This window comes from Colletotrichum destructivum, chromosome 10 (genome assembly GCF_034447905.1).
Source record: "Colletotrichum destructivum chromosome 10, complete sequence".
Classification (NCBI taxonomy): domain Eukaryota; kingdom Fungi; phylum Ascomycota; class Sordariomycetes; order Glomerellales; family Glomerellaceae; genus Colletotrichum; species Colletotrichum destructivum.
Genome location: NC_085905.1, coordinates 2,564,968 through 2,580,890, shown reverse-complemented (window position 1 = coordinate 2,580,890; position 15,923 = coordinate 2,564,968). Strand labels below are relative to the sequence as shown.

General features: G+C 54.0%; 7 protein-coding genes across 7 annotated transcripts; 4 read left to right on the top strand and 3 right to left on the bottom strand.

Moving 5' to 3' along the window:
* Positions 1 to 1,445: 1,445 nt before the first annotated feature.
* CDEST_15072 (Putative NADH:flavin oxidoreductase/NADH oxidase, aldolase-type TIM barrel, oxidoreductase Oye) lies at positions 1,446 to 2,795 on the top strand (the record flags this gene model as incomplete). The annotated part of the gene is made up of 2 exons (XM_062931228.1): positions 1,446 to 2,046; positions 2,149 to 2,795. 2 exons carry the CDS (start codon positions 1,446 to 1,448, stop codon positions 2,793 to 2,795), a joined length of 1,248 nt encoding a protein of 415 aa, XP_062787279.1.
* Positions 2,796 to 3,142: 347 nt separating this feature from the next.
* On the bottom strand, positions 3,143 to 4,866 carry CDEST_15071 (uncharacterized protein; the record flags this gene model as incomplete). Its single annotated transcript, XM_062931227.1, has 3 exons — positions 3,143 to 4,268; positions 4,326 to 4,746; positions 4,824 to 4,866. 3 exons carry the CDS (start codon positions 4,864 to 4,866, stop codon positions 3,143 to 3,145), a joined length of 1,590 nt encoding a protein of 529 aa, XP_062787278.1.
* Positions 4,867 to 5,741: 875 nt separating this feature from the next.
* On the top strand, positions 5,742 to 6,056 carry CDEST_15070 (uncharacterized protein; the record flags this gene model as incomplete). The annotated part of the gene is made up of 1 exon (XM_062931226.1): positions 5,742 to 6,056. One exon carries the CDS (start codon positions 5,742 to 5,744, stop codon positions 6,054 to 6,056), a length of 315 nt encoding a protein of 104 aa, XP_062787277.1.
* A 1,078-nt stretch (positions 6,057 to 7,134) lies between these two features.
* CDEST_15069 (Putative manganese/iron superoxide dismutase) lies at positions 7,135 to 8,445 on the bottom strand. The gene is made up of 4 exons (XM_062931225.1): positions 8,178 to 8,445; positions 8,066 to 8,118; positions 7,580 to 7,982; positions 7,135 to 7,440 (listed from the first exon to the last, which is right to left on the bottom strand). Exons 1-4 carry the CDS (start codon positions 8,223 to 8,225, stop codon positions 7,318 to 7,320), a joined length of 627 nt encoding a protein of 208 aa, XP_062787276.1. The 5' UTR covers positions 8,226 to 8,445; the 3' UTR covers positions 7,135 to 7,317.
* Positions 8,446 to 9,010: 565 nt separating this feature from the next.
* On the top strand, positions 9,011 to 10,243 carry CDEST_15068 (uncharacterized protein). Its single transcript, XM_062931224.1, has 2 exons — positions 9,011 to 9,341; positions 9,448 to 10,243. Exons 1-2 carry the CDS (start codon positions 9,118 to 9,120, stop codon positions 9,686 to 9,688), a joined length of 465 nt encoding a protein of 154 aa, XP_062787275.1. The 5' UTR covers positions 9,011 to 9,117; the 3' UTR covers positions 9,689 to 10,243.
* A 1-nt stretch (position 10,244) lies between these two features.
* Positions 10,245 to 11,636, bottom strand: CDEST_15067 (uncharacterized protein). Its single transcript, XM_062931223.1, has 2 exons — positions 11,438 to 11,636; positions 10,245 to 11,382 (listed from the first exon to the last, which is right to left on the bottom strand). Exons 1-2 carry the CDS (start codon positions 11,444 to 11,446, stop codon positions 11,149 to 11,151), a joined length of 243 nt encoding a protein of 80 aa, XP_062787274.1. The 5' UTR covers positions 11,447 to 11,636; the 3' UTR covers positions 10,245 to 11,148.
* Positions 11,637 to 11,919: 283 nt separating this feature from the next.
* CDEST_15066 (Putative NmrA-like domain, NAD(P)-binding domain superfamily) lies at positions 11,920 to 14,701 on the top strand. Its single transcript, XM_062931222.1, has 4 exons — positions 11,920 to 12,402; positions 12,474 to 12,703; positions 12,784 to 13,130; positions 13,212 to 14,701. The coding sequence occupies exons 1-4, from the start codon at positions 12,298 to 12,300 to the stop codon at positions 13,457 to 13,459; spliced, it is 930 nt and encodes a 309-aa protein (XP_062787273.1). The 5' UTR covers positions 11,920 to 12,297; the 3' UTR covers positions 13,460 to 14,701.
* Positions 14,702 to 15,923: the final 1,222 nt, after the last annotated feature.

The following is a 15,923-nucleotide window of genomic DNA, read 5'->3' as shown; positions in this document are numbered from 1 at the left end:
CCCTGCAGAGTCCCAATGCGATGCGGTCTAACTGGGGAGAGGATGTGGCTTGTGTACCAAGCCCCTTGAGTCCTGGTGCGGACTAGAGTCGAACTCCCAAGGCCCTTGAGCGCTGGCATGAGTTCAGCCGCAACAGCCCTTGGGGCCATCTCCGAGGTTTTGCGCTGACTGGTGAGCTCTTGGCAGGTCTCTAGTCGCCAGTCCTAGGGCGAAGCAGTTTGATCATGACTGGACACGTGTATGACTGGACAGGTGTGTTGATTAGGAATAGTATTCGCTAAGGAGCATAGCTGGACAATAACCTTGTCCAGCCTGCTGGTTTGTGGCGTCTGGTTCATCCCTTGCTCCCTCCTCCTCTTGCCCGGTGATCAGGAGCGGCCAGACGGAGGAGATGCATCCTACCCCTCCAGTCATTGCCACGCATGCCGCGCTATTTTGCTAGGCTGGATATAAAACGAAAACTGAGAGCTCTGCAGATGCTCGGACCTACACATTCGCTCACGCGACTGATGATATGGGCTTCGGTGTGAGCTCCGATGAGGCGGACGAGTTGAGCGAGGTGCGACACACATCAGCCTTGGCTGTGGCTGCTTCGACCGTTTGCGGCCAGCGTCAGAGCTTCTACGGTTGGCTGGGGGATGCGGATGTTTCCGCAAACAGACTCTGCTCGCGAGGGGACGTGTTGACTTTCTTTGTTAAGTGTTGACTGAATGGATGGACATTGTCATCTCGACAGCCATGAGCCTTCGAACGCACACATAACCAACCCTGACGCTGGCCCGTTTGGCATAGTAAGTTACCGACCAGAGACAGGACGGAGACTTTTAATGGAGGAAGACGAGTCAAAGTGTGACCTAGCCCCAGTTCACACAGCGAGGTTGACGGAGACTGCAAGACAGCAAGCATAGAAAAGGAATGCTGATGAAAGATGGGACAAGGGATTATATCGAGGGAATAAAACGGCAATAAGTCTCGACTTGGTCAGTCATTTTGGTCCCAATTGTGTTCGTTTTACTTAGTCTTTCCCCCTCAACTGATAAATGGCACGCTTCGCCATGTCTACTTTGCAACATCTCGTCGAGAGGAAACTGGCTGGCTCCAGGCTAGACAATAAATTGTGAGGATGCCGGTCCGTCAGCTTGTTGCGACTCGTTGCGGAATCGCCTTGACCGGTTGACTGCCTCCTCGACTCGCAGGACTAGCAATGGCCTGCAGCGGCGAGCTGTAACCCACAAACGGTCGTCCAATCCCCGAGGCAAGAGATGTCGCCATCGAGTCTGAAGCTTTGCAATCAAGTGCTCCGCTGTTAGGTCCCGTCCGTCCCTGGTGAACCCCTAGAAACTCTGAAGTTGAGTAGATTCCCCATGCCATGATGCTAAAGAGGATAGACATCGTCTACCACATGCCATCTGAACTGCATTTTTGACTGGGCTCCTGATACCATTATGTCACTAAAAGTTTCCTCGCCCCTTGCCATCGCCAATGGCCGTATCACGCTGCAACACCGCGTCGTCATGGCCCCCATGACACGAAACCGTGGGGTGCCTCTGGCAGAGGGAACGCCTGAGAGTCCGAACCGCATCTGGCTCCCTGACCACGTCGTCGCGCTCTACTACGCGCAGCGGGCTTCACCGGGCGGCCTGCTCATCACAGAAGGCATCCCCCCTTCCCTCGAGGCAAGCGGCATGCCCGGCGTGCCCGGCCTGTTCCACCCGTCGCAGGTCCGGGGCTGGCGGGAGGTAGTCAAGGGCGTCCACGACAAGGGCGGCCACATCTACGCGCAGCTGTGGCACGCCGGCCGGGCCACGGTCCCCCAGATGACGGGCACGCAGACCCTCAGCGCCTCCGCGACGCCGTGGGACGACGACGAGAAGTTCCCCTTCCGCGACCCCGTCAGTAAAGACAAGGTGGCGTATAGGAACCACCCCCCGCGGGCCATGACGCGGGAAGACATCGACCGCACCATCGGCGACTTCGTGGCCGCGGCCGAGGCTGCCATTGAAGCCGGCTTTGACGGCGTCGAGATCAACGGCGGCAACGGGAACCGTGAGTTGACGCCGGCATCCGCCACCGACCTCACACATGTTCATGTGGAATCCTGTTTTGTATAGCCGCTAACACTTACAACCTCCCTCCCCCATTTCCCAGTCCTCGACCAGTTTCTTCACTCAAACATCAACACGCGGACGGACACCTACGGCGGGAGTCCCGAGAAGCGAGCCCGGTTCCCGCTGGAGCTCGTCTCGGCCGTCGCGGCGGCTGTCGGCCCTTCCAACGTCGCCGTCCGCCTGGAGCCGACGGGCCTCTACAACCACACCCGCGGCGCCGAGCGCGTCGAGACGTGGTCGCACCTCTGCTCCCGGCTCGCCGAGACCTACGCCGGCGAGTCCCGCCTGTCGTACGTGCACTTCATCGAGCCCCGGCTGGACCGCGTCGACTCGGAGGCCGAGAGGGACGGCTTCTATCGCAGCTGGAGCCTGCCCGAAGTCTCGAACCTTCACTTCCGGCGGATCCTGAAGGACACGCCGGCTTTTACATGCGGCGGCTGGGACGCGGAGAACCACGAGCAGGCACTTGGTCAAGGATGGGACGCCGTGGTGTTTGCCAAGTGGTTCGTGAGCAACCCTGACCTGCCTGCCCGTCTCATTAGCGGCTCCCCGCTCCATGCCTATGATAGAAGTCGCTTCTACGGCTCTTGGGACGGTGTCAGAGAGAATGGCTACGTTGATTATCCCACGTATGAGGAGGAGAAGCTTGCTGCGAATCATGGCCAGCAAGAACCCGCCGAGAAGTGAGGATGAAGGTTCCATCGAAGGGTCGAGGCACATAACCTTGACGAGTCGAGTCACGAAAGTCAAGTTGCATCGAAGTTCGTTAGAGAAGCAAACTCGAAAGATTTTCTTATCCACTACAATGATTACAGAGTTCGACCCTCCATGCAAACACACACAAACACACACAAGCACATACAAACAAAATCTAAATGAAGGAGGGTAAAGAAGAGAATCAACATCTTTGTACTCCAAACCGCGTGTCACCCCCAATAGCGTTTCGTCAGTCTAGCCCCATTCCATAACCATGCGTTTTCGTTCTTTGTCGTGCTCCTGTGTGCTGCTTCAGTTGCAGACAAACTTCCATTCTGTCAAAGTGTCTGGCCGTAGCTGTAGCTAGCGTAGACGGAGGGCGAGGCATACACATCCGACGTGCGCGTCTCAAGCGTGGTCGGCGTGGGCGAGGTCTCGGAAGCCGAGGGCGTCACCAGAGACGGCAGCGCACTGGCGACCGTGGTGCCCGGGCTGCCAGTCGAGGTCGACTCCTCTGAGGCGGGAGGGTATTCTCCATAGCCAGGAGAGAGGGTGGGGAGTGAAAGCGTGGGCGTGATAAGGGTCGGCAAGACGTCGGAGACGGTCGTCCCGAGCGTCAAGGTCGGCAACTCGGATTCGTAGGCTCCCGGGATACCAGAGGTGGTGCCCGTGGCGAGGGACGGTTTGGCACTCTCTACTGTGGTTCCGGCGGAAGAGGAGGCGGAAGAGGAATAGAGGGAACTCTGGTATGCACTAGGGATGGTACGGGTTGTAGCCTTGCTTGTGGGAGTGACCAAGCTGGCCAGGGCGCTCGAGACGGTAGTCCCAGGCGTGGTAAAGGATGCAGAGGGCTTCGGGATCGTCTCGGTGCTCGTCGCGCATGGGACCTTGGAGTTGACGGCGGAGGAGGTAGCCTTGGTAGTAGTCGTCCCATAGCTGAGCGAGTTCGAGAGACGGATCGAGCTGCTCGACGACAGCGCGGGGAACCCGCTGGAGACGCCCGTGCCGCTGCGTGTTGACGAGTTCGCGGTGCCGGTGCCGGTGCCGAGGGGGATCGTGTTCGTGATGGTTACCACGACGGTGGTCCTCAGCGTCGTGCGGGAGACGGAGCGTGACAGCGTAGACAAGCCGGGAAGCTGGGACGAGACGGTCGTGTTGATGACCCGCACGGTGGTGTATGTGGTGAGAGAGTACGAGACCGCGGCGGAGGTAGCAGGCTCGGACCCGGTGGACGTGACGGGCGGGGGAGGGATGCTTATGCTGGGGATCGTGGGGATCGTCATCCTGGCCTTCGTAGAGGAGCCGCTGCTGGACTTCCGGACGGTGCGCGTGACGGTGCGCGTGATGGGCTCCGTGCTGTTACTCCAGAGACTGGAGGACGGGACGGGCCTGCCGCTCGAGACGCTCGTTCCGGGGCTGTCAGTGCCGGTAGCATATCCGTCAGATCGGGAGCTAATGCGAGATCTACGGCAGGCTTGGTGAGTGAGGTTCTGGGCGGCAGGGCATATGGGGATGACTTACGAGGTGCTGTTCACGCGCCATGAAGAAGATGAGCTGGGAGACACGGCACTGGGTAACTGGGAAGACACAGTGAGCCCGGGCGTGGATGTGGACGTCTTGGTGAGGGAAGTCAAAGTCGGGGTGGTGCCGGTGCCTGGAGGAGAACGAGTCGAAGAGCTGGGTGCCACTCGAGTGGTCGAGTTGTTGATGCTGCTGGCAGTCGAAAGGGGAGGAAGAGGGATGCTCGTCGACAGAGTCAAGGAGCCAAGCGTGCTTGTGGTCGCAGGGCTGCTTGACGGCCCGCAAGTATAAAAGTACGGAGCCGTCTCTGTGAAGGTCTCGGTCACGGTCACGGTACTGGCGCACTGGGAGCCGCATGTTGTGAGAGTAACCGTCTCTGGAGGGTGCGGGATGAGGTAGTTGGCCTTGGGAATGGCGTTTACTACAGACGCGCTGAGAAGTAAATCAAGTCAGTATCGTTCCAAACAAAGATAGGGCAGTCAAAGAGCAAGATCACACACCCGAGGCCCAAAAGGGCGAAGCAAGATGAAGAAGAAACCATGGCGCGTAAAGGGGGATGAGGAGAGGGTATCAAACGAGTGTGATGTTCGCTGCTGCTATCGGTGCTTGGAAGAGATCAGCCAGAGCTTTTCCAGGTTCGCGGCTTTATATCAAGTAAAGTTGGGTCTCTCTCTTTCTAAGTATGCGTGTGTCTTCGTTTATGTGTGAGTCTCTTGCATTGCGGATGACTCCGCAAATGAGGTCAGAAAACATGCACGATCCCAAATGCCAACGGGAAGATCGGCAGACACCCTAATCACCACCACAAGCCGTTGAACCTCTATATCTCTCTCTTTCTCTCCTCTAGTCATGGATGAGTCTGGATGAGGAGGAGGCTTGCATGCATGCAGGCCGCCGTTGAGGACCAACAGCGCATCACTCACGTTGAGTATCTCGGTACCACATGCTCAACTCCAGTTAGCCCGTCCTTGGATTCCCGGGACAGGAGCCCCTGTCCGGAGTCGTTTGGGACGACGAAGATACCACCAATGGTGAAATGTGATAGAAGGGCTTCCCCTGGTGAGCCAAGGAACCTAGCACTCTATCCAAGCTCAGTCATGGTCCTTGGTGGTCCTTTCATAGAACAGTTTGTTTTCCTAAGAATAAAGGGCCTGCGCCATGCATAAACGAATAGATAACCGAGAGGCTAGGACTATGCGGAAGTTTGATGTTTCTCATCTTGTCGTGTAATCTGTCCGGAGCAAGCCACGGGGGATACCTGCATAGCTCGGAGGATGGTTCCGCGTTGATAGTCAGTCAAAAGTACTCGGTCCAAACAGTCAGAGGGGGTGCTTTGTTAGCTGTGGTGACTGCGCAACGGTAAAAGCAGAAGAACACAAATCCTGAATCCCGCAAACGAAGGCGAGTATAGCCGTTATGATGACGGCTGCAGATTCCCTGACTCCGGCGGCGGGTGTCCGTCCCACGCAATCTCACGGATCGCCAAACCGCCCGCGGAAAACAGAGGCAAGTCCAGCCCATTTCCGCCGGATACTCATCTACACCAAGTCAAGTGCAGACAGAGACACCTCGGCCCTGAACAATCCGCAAGTTGGACCAAGGAGCGCCATGAAACGGCAGTCTATGCCCATTATGCCAAAGGTCGAGGTCCACGATGTCCTCGAGGCCGTCCCAAAGGTCGAGACCCACCATGTTGAGCACGACAGACGCCGTGCTGGGCATCTCGCATGAGATAGCAGTGCAGGTGAAAAGGACGTCCTACTTTGGACTGGGGATTGTTCAGCCAGGGTTGACGGAACACGACACGCATCTCCCGTGACGCGTGTGTACCTGCATCGACGCATCTGCACGCTTCCGGCAGTTATTAAAGGGTGACGTTGGGCGGTCAAACACACACACAGTACATACACGGCACTCTCGTATGCACGTCCACAGTCTGGAAATGATTGGATCTGCACCGGATTGACCCGGGGGGGGATTGAGTACAACACGGTATACCATCTCGGGCGCCTCCGGTGCCAAGTCGGGGCAGTGCGTGACGTGATGCAGACAGACAGGCTGGCCAGAGAGATCCCACACGAATAACAGCAACGATCCGTCGGTGATGGATGGATGGGTGGGCCGGGAAAGCCTCCTCCAGACTGGCTGCAGACTCCCCAAAGGGAAGTTTGCAAAGGGTTGGTCCTCGGCTAGGAAACGGAAACAAAGCTGGAGAATCTCGGAAGATTTGCAGACGGGAGCTTGCTTGGCTGGCCACCTGGACGGGACCAAGTTGTCTGTTTGCCTTCCCTCTCGCCGTGTGCGTGTATTTGTGTCCTCTCACATCCGATTGTGAACTGCTGGGTGGGTAATTTGTGTTTGCCTTTTCTGACCCTCGGGAATTAGGAATAGAATCGGGTGTGTGTGTGTGTGTGTATGTGTGTGTTGTATGCGTTGTGTCTTATTCACGAACCTCAAGATGAATGAGACTTGTTCGACCATCTCTTTGTTGGACCGAACCTTGAGCTCCTCAGCCCATGCGATGAAACCACCTCGACGCATGGTTCGGGGACAAGTTACAGTAGGAGAAACCCGACGTGTGTCGCCTCGAGGTCAAAGGACCTACTCGCACGAGGAGGTGGGTCATCTTACAACTCAGCCATTGGGCCGCGGGAGGTCTCGCAAATGATCCCTACGGCTAGCCGAGACTGTCTTGGTCGTGGAATCAACAGAGTGAGGGAACAGCTAACATCTCACGGGGGTTTACGCGGCCGCGCAGGGGTTCGACGGCGACGGGTCACAACGCGGCACGAGTTCCCTCGAGATTACATTTTAAGGAAATTTCTTCTTTTGTTGAGCTGCATGAGGAGGCTATCATCAAGCTGTTCGCAAACCGGTCTGTTTGTACCTTAAAATGAGCGCCTCCCTTGCTTCTACTCTTGCATTATCATAAGAGGCTTGGTCGTGTTGAGCTCGGGTCCACCGATATGCAAACGAAGTAAAAATTGTTGATCTAGAGAACTGCCTTGAGTGCCTTGAAAGCGTCCTCACGGGACCCCGAGAACCTCGACTCGGCCGTCTTCCAGTTGATGACGTTCCAGATGTTGTCGACGTACGCCACCTTTCCGTTGAGGTACTGTGTTGAACGTTTGTCAGAATATTTTCCCATTCATAAAAGAAAAAGAACAAAAGGATAGAAGGGAAACGGAAAAGGGGGGGAGGGAAGAACAAGAGAAGAAAGCAAGGGAAAAAAAAGACAATTGTAGCTCACACACCTGAAGGTAGTACGCGTGCTCCCACATGTCGACGCCAAAGACGGGCACGCCCTTGGTGATGGGGTCCTGGTCCTTGGTCGTGACGATGCTGAGGCCCGTCACGTCGTCCTTGACGAGCCACCCCCAGCCGCTGCCGGTAATGCCCAGTAGCGCGGCGTTGAAGGCCTGCTTGAACTGGTCAAGGCCACCCCAGACGCGCGTGATCTCGGCCGTGAGCGCGGGCGCCGCCGAGGGCGAGGCGTCCGGGCTCGAAGCCGGGGCCAGATTCTCCCAGAAGAGGGAATGGTTGATGTGGCCGCCGCCGTTGAAGTTGAGGGTGGCGAGGACGGCGATGCGGTTCTGCAGCGGGTTGGCGTTGTAGGTCTCGATGGCCTTGTTCAGGTTCGTGACGTATGCTTGGTGGCTGTAGAGAGATGACAACTCGAGGGTCAGCTTTGTTTCATACTCACATCACAGTCTTTAGTCTCGTTCTTGGGGTTCCCTTACTGCTTGCTGTGGTGCAGCTCCATGATCTGGGCTGAGATGTGAGGCTCGAGGGCCTCGAGGAGGCAGTCAGCGAATTGTGCACACACACACCCTGAACTTTACGGGTACGTACATCGTAAGCGTAGGGAAGCTTGGGCAACGTGTACGGTGAGGCGGCCATGGTGTTATTGTGTGAGAGCCGGAGCTGATTCTGATGTTTGTTTGAGTCTGTTTCGGTTCTTCGAGAACGATTTCTGGATGCTTTACGAGTGTCAGAGATGGACAGAGGGGTAAAATTGGGCGAACGGAGCGACGAGAGTAAACTGCAGAGGCCATCGGGAGGTCACCAGAAGGAGGGGTAATTAGACGTGAGCACATTTCATCATCTCGGAACTCATGGGTCTCTGCTCCCATTCCATCGAGGTCGATGATGTGATGGACACCTTGATGGCTCCCCCTTCTTCCGAATCTTGTCCAGCTCCATCTCGAACGTGCATGGGTCCCAAGGATTCAAGATCAGGATTGTGTGGAGCGTCGCCCCATGTTCTGTTCAGTGTCGAAAAGCCATTTGATGAGTATTACATCTCCATCTCTTTTCCCTACGCTGACTCTGCCCCTTTTCTGTCTCTCTGTTTTCCTCTCTCTCTCTCTCTCTCTCTCTCTCTGCCGCTCGATGATGGTGCACAACAGCTGTTGGCATAATAAATATGATCAATATTGCTCTAACTTGCTCACCCCCAAAGTCCCACGTGCAGGGGAGCTGCGTTGCCGACTCTGGGGTCAACCCGAGTCGTGATTCGTCGGTTTATTGTTAGTGACGGCCCCGGGCCGGACCCGTTCGCGCTCGTTTTGGGATGACAGGGATGGTGAGGAGGATTGAGCACCTTGAGGGAGTTGTTGAGATGCATCACGGTCTTTATAATGCCATATGCTGTTCTGGTCTGCGAACATGTCGATAGGTTATTCGCTTTTGGAACGAAACAAACTTTTCATCTGTCGTAGTCGATCCAAAAGACTAACTTAACACCCATATTGTCGGTTACAAAGTTCATCTATCCACCTCAGCCATCATCATGTGCGGCCCAGACACTTGCACCAAACCCCGAGGCGGCGCTTTGGCTGTGCTCAACCAACCCTTCAGCCAACCTGAAGCAACGGGAACAATTCCACGGCTGCGAGGCGATCTGGCATTCCACACCCCGGGAGAGCCGTCGAGTGCCTTTGCGACGCACGCGAGAATCACGGGCGGCAACAACTGCGACCCGCAGGCCCTGGCCGACATGGTTGTCGTTATACAGTAAGTGTGCCTCGACCCCCCGAGAGATCGATCGACAGGCGCGAAAGGCAGGATTATGGGACCGACGGCATATGCTGATGCGAGACGTCGTTTTTCTTCCAAACAGCAAATCCGGGGACCTCACGCGAAGAATCGAAGACTGCGGCCTCTTCCGTCGCATCGCCTTCTCCGGCGCCTCGGTCCTCGAGAACGGCTCGACGGTCGAGCTGGCATTGCAGCAACCGATATCGCTGCAGGTCGGGGATGACGGCATCATCGGGCGGAGAGTCTCGGTCTTTCCCAGGTCGGAGATGGATACAGCCTGTGCGGAGGGCATCGTCGGCTTCAACTTTGTGAACTCGCTCTGATGAGGAAATATTGTTTGGTATGGCATGGCATTTTTTTCTACGGCGTTCAAGGAACAGATGGGATTTGTTTTTGGATTTGGGACGGAATCGGACATGGGCATCATATCTTACCGACGGCATCGGGTTCGAGCGTGGAGTCAGGGCATGAACTACAACTATTCCAAGGGCCCTTTTTATTTTACTTTTTTAGTTCCATATCACACTTTTTTTTCATGCACCTTGCATTAATAATTGTCGACAAGTGCTTTGATATAGCTGCCACGACTTGCTTTGGGGCAACTCTTGGCATATAAGGTGCCAGTTCCCAGACCGCCGTACGAGAGAACTACTTGTGCATTAGAGGGCGTAGAGGCCACACAGCAACTCAGTAGCAAAGACTTTGTTGTAGATCACGTGTGTAACTCTAACAAACAGGTACACTTTCTTGCACCCTGCACTTTTTTGCACCCAACACTTTCTTGCGTTTTGCACTTTCTTACACACAGTACCCTGCACCCCTTTTTATGGAGGGCTTTAAGAATTCAGTTGAAACAAACCTGGACCTTGTATTCTAATGGCGAAAACTACTGCAAGAAACATGTCGTTGGTTAGTAGCAAACCGCAGTAGCCTTCTGGAAAGGTTTGACGATTGATGAACTAGTTGCTATAGGGATGTTTGTTACTGTTAGTAACATTACAAAACGCCCGAGTTTATGTCAAAGCTCTGCCCTCTTCAAAAAAGTAGCTCAACGTGCTATAGAGGAACAGCAGAGAGCAAAAAGTAGCTTTCATTAGGATTATACCTTGTTCTGCAAAGCACTGTGCTACTGCCCTAGTTAGTAAGTGCGATTTCAAGATAACGCTAAGTTTCCTTTCTTATAAGCATAGCGCCAATAGACCACTCGTCCTAAAGAGTGTAGCTGCTACATTTTAGAAAAAGATTCGCTAGAAACACATAGGACATGGCGCCAGTCAATATTTAATACACTGCTGCACAACAGGACAACATCAGCTGACACACACAACCCTGCATTGCGCGGCATAGAAAATACGCTGTCTGACTACAAGGCTAGGTGGCCCAATATAGCAAGCGCCCTGGAAGTGTTAGGTACCTATCTCTTCATAGGGTTAAGGCAAAGCCGCACACGGAAGCAAGAGACCTTAAAGAATGATGCAACAGATGCCATTCGACTTACCCTGCCGTCTGTAGAGGAAGATTTCCTGCTGTCATTATAGGTTTGCGCATCTGTAGGACAAGCTGTGGATAAGACCACGGGATCGTTCGAAGATTTAAAGTTTATGTTTGGCTCATATCTTTTCAGGGCTATGGAGGACAGCTGTGTATAGCGGGGACAGCAAAGGGGGATATCAGATGTTCTCAACGTGACTTCGACTGAGAACGGCGATTACAAACTAGACATCAGAATTTGTTTCGAGATTGGGAGGCATCTGTTTAAGAGGTTGTTCCACGTAGAATAAAACTAGGATTTCTTGTAATATCGGTCTAGCACAACCACATACTCTCCTGTTGCAATCGTGTATTTCTCTTCGTCGTCGCTTCCATCTGTACTAAGCTTAATTCTCTTACCGTCCCTCGTCAACTGAACGAAGCCATCTCCGCCTCTCCATGTAACCGTGAAGCCTGGCTCAATCAAAAGCCATTTCGTGAACGTGAAGCCATCGCGACTTGGGTCTTTGTCGGTCGAACTGTTGGCCTAGAGTGTGTCGCGTCAGCTTCAATGCTCCTTCGCCTGGTGAAGTCGGCCTTACCTCTGTCATTCCTATCGAGGGTAAAGGATAACTCCCAGGTATTCTAGCGACTGCCGCTAAGCTTGATTCAATTCATCCAAGGCGCGTTGACCTGACGAGGGGAGTTATCTTAAGGTCGGAAGTAGTGATGTAGGAAAGCTTGGGCACATGTCGCCCATCACATGGGAACTTAGGCACCATTGATTGCTTTTGCAGGAGACCTGGGCTCGGCAAAACATCGACGAAGAGGGGCACGCACCACACAGTCATTCGCCGAATATTCGCCGAGGAAGCTCAGTGCCAGCGGAATATTATCGGTCCGTCTCAACCCTGAAACAATACCTACGGATCATTAATATTCCAATCCCGGCCTTTCTCTATGCCATTATGAGAGGCCCTCGGGGGCCGCGCGCTCCGACAACCGACAACAACGGCCGATATATTCGTCCGGCGGCCCACATGCTTCGTTAGCTCGGCCCTCAGAACCCCGCGCCGGCCGACGGGATGGCTTGCCCCTCCTCTCAACCCTCAACCGTGTTTGGCATCGTTGCACTCCATCTCTATCCCGTCGGGTCTGTGGGTTGGGCAAATGCCAGACACTACTGGTGTGTCGATGCTCTCGGCCAGCAGCCATCCATGTTGCAACTCCGACGCATGACAAAGCACAACGTCCGCAGGCCGAACTGCACGTGTAGGCAACGCCATGTAGTAGGTACGGCCTCGTCGATTATATATCGAGGGCGTGCGACGCCTGGTCGGTTCTCTTCATAGGCCTCAAGCACATCAAGAAAGCCACAGCATAAGAATCGCTAAGCTCCTCGTCTTGCAACGTCCAAAACAACAACACACCCGCTTCTTCATCCAAACATTCACCGTTAAAAATGGGTGTCGTCGCCGTGGCCGGAGGAACCGGTGGAGTCGGAAAGACCGTCATCGAACAGCTGATTCTCAGTGGGAAGCATGAGATCTATATCCTCGGCCGCACTGTAAGTCATGCGACTTGTGTCGCTCTCTCGGTGACCGAGGAGAGTGACCATGCTAACTGACGTACGACAAGGCACCCGCCGAGCAAGTTTGGGATGGCCCCAAGTTCATCAGCGTGGACTACACCAACGTCGCCTCCCTTGCTGAGACCCTCGAGTCTCACAACGTCGACACCGTCATTAGCACCATCATGCTCGACGAGACCACCGAGAAGGCGCAGCTCAACCTGATCGAGGCCGCCAAGCGGTCCGACAAGACAAAACGCTTCATCCCCAGCGAGTTCGGGGCCGTCAACACGCCAGAGTAAGTCGTAACCTAACCACCTTGCCTCCGCCCGTTTGCCGCCTCTGTCGTCTTGTCTCTTTCTAACCGTCTCACACCAGGTTCGCCAAGGTTGAGTCGTTTGCCGGGCCATGGGTTCGCGCCGCCGACGCCCTCAAGGCCTCCGGGTTGGAGTACACCCGGTTCGTCAACGGCTTCTTCATGGACTACTGGGGCATGCCTCACATCAAGACGCACATGCCGGCCTTCAATTTCGCCTTCGACATAGAGAATTGCAAAGCCGTCATTCCCGGATCCGGAAACGAGCCCCTGACCCTGACCTATACCGTTGATGTCGCCCGCTTCATCGTGCGGGCCCTCGACGTCGTGGATTGGCCCGAGTTCAGCATCGTCTCCGGCTCCGACCTCACCCTGAACGAGGCCCTGGCCAAGGTCGAGCGCGTCCGAGGTAAGTGACCGTCTCTCTAACCAAAACATCCGACCTTTTCCCTTCTTCAAAAGATGTGCTAACATGCGAACGCGATCTTAGGCAAGAAATTCGACGTGACATACGACAGCGAGGAGAAGCTCAAGAACAACCAGGCGACCATCTTGTCTGGATACGTGGGAATTCCGGACGATATTCTCCAGCCACTGACTAGTGCGTTTGGAAGAACAATCATCCAAGGCTACCTCGCCATGCCGAAGGAGAACAGGATCAGCGACAAGCACCCCGACATTCGTCCGTTGACTGTGGATGAGCTCCTGGCCAAGTCCTGGGGTGCAAAGAGCGCTTAGGTTATTTTCCTAGGTTAACACTGTCCATATTTGTGTCCGGGCAATTCTAGTCGACAAGCGGTAGGCCCTGTGAGGCAGCGATAGTCCATCTAGGCAAAAGAAAAGCCACTCTTGTCACGCTGAATGCTCACGGTGAAATACCATGTCAAAACTGCTCCGAACGTATGCCGAATGCCAAAGAAACCAACCAGTATTGACTATTTTGGAGTATCCCCTTAACTACAGCAAGGCCCCAATGCAGAGTAGTAGCCAATGAGAATAGGGTTATGTTCCTCCCTAATAAATTCAAAGGAATGCATTACCTCTTAGTGCCTTTAGCGCTTGTACTGCCTGAAGCCGTAGTGGTCATAATGGCCTCTTATAGTCCTCTTCGGTGCATCAATGCACTACAGAGAAAATTAGAGTTTTGGGTGCAGATTAGGGGCTAGCTGCAGCAGTTGATACGGAGTTTTCAGTCAATTCAGTACGCAACATTCGCGGAAGGAAAGCATACCTGTAACGCATTGAACAGACGACTCACAGCCGCAACTCGATAGGGAACTCTTAGTTGGCATTTCTTCCGGTGTATTTTTACTTGTGTTGTGTTACTTCATCAGACATAGAAGCTGGTCATTGCAAGATCTTTACAGCAAGCGTACTTTCAAGTTATCACTTTGATGATGAAGATAATATTCAAATCACCAACCCCCGTAAATTGTTTTTTGAAAACCTGAGCTGCTAACAGCCTGGCTGACGATTTCCAAATGTCAATCTGATGACCAAGTTCAAGTCTTAGTCATTACGGCGTAGGAGAGGGTTTTTGATTTTGAACGCTGATTGATGCGAAGATGGAGATGGGCTCTGATAGAACCCTCGCGCTTGAAAATCATTCGTAGTGTACGCGATGGCACAAACCGGCCAACGTGGTTGATGCAGGATTACGACCTCCTCTTTCTCACCTCTCCAATGACTCCGGTATTCTAGAACACTTGATCGTATTCCGAGCGCGTGATAATCGCAGCATTCACGGGCGTCTCCTTGGCATCGAAACCCTCTATGATTGACTTCTTCTGGCCAAGGGATGAGTGATTTTGCGGCGCGGACGCCCTTATCAGAGGTGAAGGGGTTTCTAAGCTATTAGAGAAAAAAAACAACAACCAAGAGCTGCATCCATTTAATGCGTGCGGAAAGGGCGTGCTAAAATTGAACCTCCAGGAGCACAGAAACGTCAACAGAATGTAAGTTGCACTTCAACGACCGCCGCCAACGACAGACACAGACAACGGTAAGGCTGCGCCGAAACATGTATTAATAATAAGAGCTAGACATTCGCTAGTTAGGTCTGGTCTCGGTAATGCAAGCGGGGGGGGGAGAGAGAGAGAGAGAGAAGAGAACCGATCACAACTCTCCAGTCCTAACTTCTGGGGTCATCTGACTGCACTGCAGCACTGCAGCACTGCAGCGCTGCAAGCCTTTTCAGCGGAGCATGCGCTGGGCAAAAAGAGAGGACCCCGGTCTACCGTTAAGTCGGTGGCGAGGAATACGAGATTCATGTCACCCCCCCCACCAGCTGTTTTTGGCTCACGCTGCATCTTGCGGCTCATCTACATGCTTGTCACCGGACTATTGCTCGCCAGGATACACTTACCAAGTCTCAATTACAGACACATTGTAGCTTCGCTCAACCGGCGGTCGACGGATTTTTCTTTTTAGCCGCCGGTTTTTTGCTGATTCGGAAAGACTTCCCGGTTCACGTCGGCGAGTGGAGTATTGCAGCCAGAAAAAAAGAGAGAGCATTTCCCCGTAACGTTGGCACAGGGATCTATCTGGCTGCGAGACTTTGTGTCTTGCCTGTACGTTGGTGCAAAGTCTGCGTTCACGTAACGTAGCATTGGAGTTGTGCTCTCGTTCGTCGGGCAAATCTTCTAGTCAACATTATACTTAGTCCGCGCGTGTTGGTTCGGAAGACCAAAAGTTGCACAGCCTGACTTGTCTGAGGGGGGCCAAAAAAAAAAAAAAGGTGAAGCTTCTTCTCCTCGGCACCCCTCGCCGACCGGCTAGTCCGACTAAAGAGGTTGGCGGGACGGCGGGGTTGAGGGGTGATCGGCTTGTCGGCAGCAACCGACCATGCCAACAACGGTTACCAGGGAAAAAGGGAAAACTTAGTCAACGGACTTGTTGTTGTTGGTTGGCCCGCTTCGAGAAAGGGTGCCGAAGGCGAAGCTTGTGTCTATTTTCAGCATGTTTCTGACGTCAAAAACGGCCGGTTCCCGAGCGCGGTCTCTTTGCCGGTTCCAACCCGTGTTGAGGAACCCAGGGAAACCCTAGGAACCCCGGAGGCAATGACAGCCCAGTTCATCGCATTTCCAGTCCGAACCCAACCACAAATATGGGGTTCCCTGGGCGCTAATTAGTCACATGAGATCATGAAGGCCGTGGGGTCTTTGAACTGTCAAGCCTGAACGGGCTAGTTCCCGGGACAGAC